The sequence below is a fragment of the Lipotes vexillifer genome, unplaced genomic scaffold (genome assembly GCF_000442215.2).
Source record: "Lipotes vexillifer unplaced genomic scaffold, Lipotes_vexillifer_v1.1 scaffold727, whole genome shotgun sequence".
Classification (NCBI taxonomy): Eukaryota; Metazoa; Chordata; class Mammalia; order Artiodactyla; family Lipotidae; genus Lipotes; species Lipotes vexillifer.
In genome coordinates, this window is record NW_006771347.1 from 480,612 (window position 1) to 488,175 (window position 7,564).

The window sequence follows — 7,564 nt, forward strand, 5'->3', positions numbered from 1 at the left end:
AATGGGTATGAAGAAAAATGGGGGGCTAAACACAAGGCACGCCCCTGAGAGGCAACAGTTAGGTTAACGGAGAGAATCCCCGATCAGATGAAAATGATCTTGAATTCCACGTAGGCAAGGATTAGTGGAAATAACACAGGCAAAAAACTACGTTCACAAAGCACGTAATTCATGAACATATCTTCTAACTTAACCTCATAATGATTCTATAGAGTAAGTATTATTGTCATCTGATTCAGAGGATTAATTATGGGACAAGAAGATTTCCCCCAAAGTTGAGTGCCAACTTTTAATTATCAGAACCCAGCATCTTGTGGTTTCCACACTCCATGATCTCCAATAGGAAAAAAAAAAAAAAAAAAAAAAAAAAAAAAAAAAAAACTTTTTTTTTTTTTTTTTTTTTTGCGGTACGCGGGCCTCTCACTGCTGTGGCCTCTCCCGTTGCGGAGCACAGGCTCCACTTTTAATTATCAGAACCCAGCATCTTGTGGTTTCCACACTCCATGATCTCCAATAGGAAAAAAAAAAAAAAAAAAAAAAAAAAAAAAAAACTCCTTATATTTCATTAGTAACTGTAATTCAAGAAATTCCCTGTCTTATCATACTCAAGGTTAGAGAACATGACGACATGGGTAATTTAGAAAGAAGAATCTAGCAACAAGAAGCAGGACAGCTTCAAGAGGAGAGAAGCAAGAAGCAGGAAGACCAGAGAGGAGGTCAGTACAGGGCCACACGTGACACTAGGAGGGCCTGGATCTGGAAGATGACTGGGAGGAGCAAGGTGAGGACAGAAACAAAGGAATGATACTGTAACAGAAGAAGTAGAAAGACTAGATAAGTGACTGACTAGATGGCGGCAAGGAAGAGAGAAAGATCCAGTCCAGTACCGAGGTCTTAAACTCTCTCGACTAAGAGATGAACCAAATATTCATACACAGGGATGAAAGGGAAATGATTTGTGCCAAAGAAAGGAAAGACAGTTCAAGTTTAGAAATGCTGGGTTTGAGGAACACAGACAGACGACACACTCCACCGTACACAGTGGACTGAAGTCTGGGGAAGGGAAGATTATAGAAGAGAGGTGATGGCCGACCATCCGAGGAGACACGAACGCTCGTGAGAAAAAGAAAATGCAAAAATGAGGAGCCGTGGCCTAAATTAGGGGAAGCATTTCATCTAGAGAAGGTAGTATAAGAGACGAAGGAGGCAAGAGGATACTCTCATAAGCCAGCTGAGGAGAATAAAACATCTCTTTTCCCAAACCTGGAAAACAAATTTGACTCCAGAAAAATCTAAATATCATGTCTGAACTAATTAAAACCCAACTCTCCCACATAGTTTCAGTAGGAATTAAGAAAATGGGAGTATGGATGCCCCCAAAGTACAAATAATCACCCACAGCCAGGGTCTCTGGACTTTGAACAGAATTCTAAAAGAAGAAACCCATAAATGAATCATCCAGATCACTAAGCAGTGCCCCTCACCTACTTCAAGGGGTGGAAACTCTTGCTAAACATATTTTGCATTTCACTATCTTCTTCAAGAGGTGATAGGGAATGTGCTTATTAGGTACTTTTCCCTGGCCTTGAAAACTCATCCATTATTGCACAGTGAGCTGCTAGCTTGTATCTATTCCTTTTCTGTACACTATTTGTTCCTTTTTAACTTCAAATATAATTTACATACCATAATTTTCATCCATTTTAAATGTACAATTCAATGATTTTTAATTTATAGAGCTGTGCAACCATCATCATAATCCAGTTTTTATCACCCTAATAAAACCCTTCATACCCTTACAGTTAATCTCCACTCCCACCCCTAGCCCTAATCTACTTTCCACCACTATAGATTTGCCTCTTCTAGACATTTCATCTCAGTGGTATTTTGTATCTGGCTTCTTTCCCTGCTGAGTAGTATTCCATTATGTGACTTTACTATCTTTGGTTTATCCATTCATCAGTTGACATTTGGGTTGATTCAACTCTTAGCTATTATGAATAATGCTACTAAAACTTATATGCTACTTGGATGTAAGTCTTTGCATAGGTCTATGTTTCCATTTCTCTTGAGTAGATACCTATGAGTGGAATTGTTGGGTCATAAGATAAATTTAGGTGAAACTTTTTAAGAAACTACCAAACTGTTTTCAAAGTGGCCATATGATTTTAAATTCCCACCTGCGGTGTACAAGGGTTCCTATCTCTCCATATCCTCGGTGACATTTCTAATTGTCTTTTTTATTTAGAGCCATTCTGGTTGATGTGAAATAGTGTCTCACCGTGTTTTCTATTTGAATTCCCCCAATGACTAATGATAATTGAGCATTTTTTCATGTGCTTTTGGTAAAATGTCTATACAAATCTTTAGACCACTTTTTAGTTGGGCTGTTTTCTTATTAGGAAGTTGTAGAAGTTCTCTGTATGTCCTGAATTTAATCCTTCATCAGAAACATGATATGAAAATATTTTCTCCCAGACTTTTCCGTGTTCTCCTTAATGGCTGTCTGCTATCTCTTACTGCTGCCGTGGCTCACCCACTTCTAGACACTGCTTTTCCTCCAGCGTGGATAAGCCATACTGGATTTCCTGTTATCAAGTAAGGTATAAGTGAAGGCAAAAAGATGGAAAACCACATAACTTGCCCACAGAGGAACAGAAAATTAGAGATGTCTTTCATGTAAACTCCTTGAAATGTTTCCATGAGAAGTTGGATTCAAGAAAATAAGGTTTGCTGAAATCCAAAGGTCATTATTATGAAGTTTAGAAAACTGCCTCAATCCCAGTAAACTTTAATGAGTGGGGGAAAAAAAAAGTAGGGTTTTACCTCCTTGCCTTACTTTAAAAACACGGCAACACTGACACTCAAAAAGGCGGGAGTCTAAGAGCCCTAATCGTTGTCTATGATCCATTAACCAATGGATACCTTTTGACCACCCACTATATACCACCTACCCTAGCGATTCAAGGTGAGAGGCATGGACAGGGCTTCTAAACTCTCAAAAGAGATGATTGGTGGAGGGGAGGAAATCACTGAAAATTCGGACGCCATTTTTTTTTTTTTTTTTTTTTGGCGGTACGCGGGCCTCTCACTGTTGCGGCCTCTCTCGTTGCGGAGCACAGGCTCCGGACGCGCAGGCTCAGCGGCCATGGCTCACGGGCCCAGCCGCTCCGCGGCATGTGGGATCTTCCCGGACCGGGGCACGAACCCGCGTCCCCCGCATCGGCAGGCGGACTCTCAACCACTGCGCCACCAGGGAAGCCCCGCGGTAAGTTTTTTGAAGAAAGAATTTTTTTGGGGGGGGCGGTAGGCGGGCCTCTCACTGTTGTGGCCTCTCCCGTTGCGGAGCACAGGCTCCGGACGTGCAGCCTCAGCGGCCATGGCTCACGGGCGTAGCTGCTCCGCGGCATGTGGGATCTTCCCGGACCGGGGCACGAACCCGCGTCCCGTGCACCGGCAGGCGGACTCTCAACCACCGCGCCACCAGGGAAGCCCGGACACCACTTTTTCCATCTACTACCAAATCCAGCCCCTGAACTTCACGTGTTACTAGGGAGCAGAAGGACAGAGTGACAGAGAAAGAAACACGTGCCTCTCCACTTGCGGCCCAATTCTTAAATATACTTTTGCCTCCAAAGTGCTCTCTCCCTGCTGACTCGGCAGATGCAACTGCTGATGCAACCAGAAGATTGCCTTGTACTTGGAGGGGACGAGCTTACTTGAGGGCTCTCTGCAGCTGTGTGGTACAGAAGCAATATCAGTGAGGGGACACGAAGGCCTCACATGGTTTCATTTCATGAGAAACAGTGCGACTTCCCTACAGTGAACCGTTCCCAAAACACATCTGGCTTCAGCAGCACACTTATGAAAACAGTGCCCAGGATTTCTTCTCTCTTTGATCGACACCTGAGGAAAGTCAGAAAACAGGGACTAGACACAGAGAAGGCTGCTCAAGGAGGACTGGGGGGAGCTGTCCTAGAGCATTCAAAGCAACGTCACGTGCACATATGGTCTCAGGTAATCCTGATAAAAAGGTTGTGAGGAATCTGAAGCTCAGAAAAGTTAGGGTACTTTAGCCAAAATCACACACCAGTCACTCAAAGCTAATTTAATGATTCACTCCTAGCCAAACTTTGAGGTTGGATGGCATCCAGTTAGCACAGAGAAATACAGGGACTTACGAGACAAACGTTCAAATGGTAATACATTCTTAATGGGAACCTACGTTTGAGGAAAACGTAGGAGCCCGCATAAATCTGAGTCCCGACAGGGATTTTTTTTAGGGCCTTCAGTCCGAAATTCCAAAAAGGTCGGGTGACGATGAAGGTCACACAGCTGGTTAGTGTAAAGCCAAAACTAGAACCCTAGAGATTACAGGAATGATTGGATGCTGAATATATTTGAGCTTATAAAACACTCTGTACATATATCAGTGCTAGATCTCTTAATTTATATATAATTGGAGATTGTTAAAACGTCTCTTCATACATGTATGTAAGTACATGTGCTGAGGTTAGGGGCTGGGGCATGTAGAGTGAGGCAGGAGCAGGGTGGCAAGGCATAGGCTAATACGTCCTGAGCACATTCTTTGACCTAGGTTCTGACAGGCGCCTTATGGACTATGTCACATAATCCTTATCACAATCCTGTTGTATGGTTGCTATTATTCTCATTTCAGAGATGAGGACACTCAGTCACAGAGATGTTAAGTAACTTTCCCAGGGCCACACAGTGGCATTCAGATGGAGAGAGCGTACACAGAAACGGTCCACGCTTCCTGGCACACTGAAAGAGCACAGAAAAACAGACAATTCTTATGTGGCACAGTCGTTCCTATCCAAAGAATAAGCCTTTTCTGAATCGTGGGGATATCTTTTTTTTTTTCTTTTTTTAAAAGTAAAGATCGAAATACTGTGTGTTTAAATTCCTGCCTAACTGTTTCTCTCCCCCGCACCCCGGCCCCCAGAAATCAAACCAGGAATAACCTATGCTGAGCCCTTGCCTCAATCGTCCCCGAGTGTTTCCTGACACGTATTTTTGCTTACAGTCCCTCAGAACTAAAGAATGGGGCTCAACGTGACACTTGCAAAATTACCAGGTAAGCGGTAGGGCAAAATGCAAAGAAAATCTTACTTGATCAAAAACTGTTATTTACACTATGTGGCCATTTAGGGGTTTTAGCGGTCACCAGCCAACTAACAAGATAAACCAGCATTTAGCCTTGCCTTTCATTAAATGTAAAACAGCAAACATGCAGGGTGGCATCACTGAGAGAAATTTAGCTTGCCGTCACTTTGTTTTTAAGCTCTGTTTCATCTAGAGACCATCTCTAAAAGAACAAGAAAGATTAAACTAATAGTTGGGGAAGTTTTTCATACCCAAACTAAAGTACATATTACTTTTCAGATGTAACGGTCTAGATCAAGGTTCACTGAGATTCCCCAAGAGGTCAAGACAACATCTACCTACACTACTGGGTAGCTAGAAAATGGTCATGCAAGGGCAGCTGTGCCAGGGGAGTGACACCCTGCAATTTGCGTGACTTTGGTATTTCATTCCCACCTGGCAGGTAGAGCAGTGATATATCGTTGATACTTTCACACTTTGCGCCTAAGTGTGACATGCCCCAACGGGCAACAATGCAGCTTCACTAAAAGCAAAAGGACCAAGATTCTTCAACACATATCGTTCAGAATGTGACTGCTATTAATGAGACAAAAGTCAGAGAGTGAACATCTACTAAGTACTAGACACTGTGCTTGAAATGTATGCAGAGCATTTAACTCTCAGAAGATCCAGCAAAATGGCCGCTATTTATTCCATCTTACAAAGTCATGAAGTGACTGAACCAGCACTGTCAAAGAGGACTGTCTGCAATGCCCTCTATCTGCCCTGTCCAATACAGGAGCCACGTGTGGCTAATGCAATATCTGGCTACAAAGCCCACGCGTTTCTCCAGCACACACAGGCGTACACACGATCCCCCTTACACACAAACACAGGCAGCCACAGCCGCAACACACATCCCACAAAACCACTCTCACAAACCCACTGGCACAAAACGATGATTTACTGTGGAACCAGTGTTCGTATGTCATTGCCTCTGCTAATTTAACTTAAAAGGAGTCGGAAGAGGGGGAGCAGAGGGGAGAATAAGAAAGGGATTTTTACCCTCAATTATCACCCTGTAATCAAGCTCTGCACTAAACAAACAGGGAATAACATCCTGGGAGACAAGGAGTGTGTGAGCTGTGAGAAAACAGCCTTTACACTGTAAAAACAGCTTCTCGTTTTTCTTAATTGAATCACCAAACTACTTGTCATTAAAAATGTTGCCTAACCTGGCCAAGCTCTTTACTGACAGCAAAGAACAACACGATAAAACCTCCTGGGGAAAGAAAGCCACTCACTTTTACCGGTCTTTGTTCCTGAGTGGGAACACTGTGGAGAAACGCTTCTGGGCATAGCCACAGGCTTTGGAAAAACTGGGGCAAGGATACAGAAGAGAAGAAAGGCCGGCAGGAAAGAATATACTACAGACTTAATTCTAAAAAAAAAAAAAAAAAAAAAAAAATCTATGTCACACAGAACTCTCTATATTAAGTTCTGAACCTTCCAGAGCAAGCCACAGATGGTTATTCCTGCTTCGCAGGAACCATTTTTCTCTCCACTACCATATTATTGCATAGGATAACCCGTAACAGGCTTTAACCACTAATTTGTTTAAGCTGCCTCATAAATGTAGGATTTGTAAATGAAGTAATAAACAAGCCCAAGCCTATTCCAGTGAATTAAGAAGTCCTATATTCTAAAACGTTAATCCCGTACATAAACTAAAGCAGTAAAACTGTGAGGTGACATGCTCAGCAGACTGTCTCAAAGCCACGGAACGGTTCAATAATCACTGTGGAACAAGGTTACTCTTACCTGATATTACTTATGACTCAGGGTATCTTTAAGGACTATTTCTGACATGCTGATTTAAGACGGTGTTTGATAATAAACATAACTGATCAGTAAATCGTCATTTAGTAAGAGTGCTTGCTCGTACAATTAAAACTTTAAAGTATATAATAAACAGACACAAAATCCCTACCCAACCCTGAGAAGTATGGGTCCTTCTGTTCCACAATGGATAAGCACAGCAGATCCAGGGAGCCAACACTAAGGGTGGAAATACTCCATGCCTATTATGCTATGGTTCGTGAAACATTCTACTTGCATTTACAATGGTTTTGAAAATCATTCGTTAGTAATTGTTACAAGGTATAACCAGTGTTTCAGATGATGCAGCTGCCCCTTTTCAGGCTGGGTCCCTCAGCTAGACCACTTATCCTGTTTAAAAGTTACTTGTCCTCGGGCCTCCCTGGTGGCGCAGTGGTTGGGAGTCCGCCTGCCGATGCGGGGGATACGGGTTCCTGCCCCGGTCCGGGTAGATCCCGCGTGCCGCGGAGCGGCTGGGCCCGTGAGCCATGGCCGCTGAGCTTGCGCGTCCGGCAACGGGAGAGGCCACGACAGTGAGAGGCCCACGTATCACAAAAAAAAAAAAAAAAAAAAAAAAAAA

The 7,564-nt window shown here is 43.1% G+C and overlaps 2 protein-coding genes across 2 annotated transcripts in view; one reads left to right on the plus strand and one right to left on the minus strand.

Annotated features, from left to right (window-relative positions):
- The window catches only part of MED12L (mediator complex subunit 12L), a 335,022-nt gene that overhangs the window by 125,185 nt on the left and 202,273 nt on the right, over positions 1-7,564 (minus strand). The window lies entirely within an intron of this gene.
- GPR87 (G protein-coupled receptor 87) overlaps positions 1-7,564 on the plus strand; it is a 25,154-nt gene that overhangs the window by 13,452 nt on the left and 4,138 nt on the right. The window contains exon 2 of the mRNA XM_007446637.1: positions 4,967-5,098. Coding sequence (XP_007446699.1) covers positions 5,065-5,098 — 34 coding nt within the window. The 5' untranslated portion in view covers positions 4,967-5,064. The remainder of the gene's footprint in view (positions 1-4,966; positions 5,099-7,564) is intronic.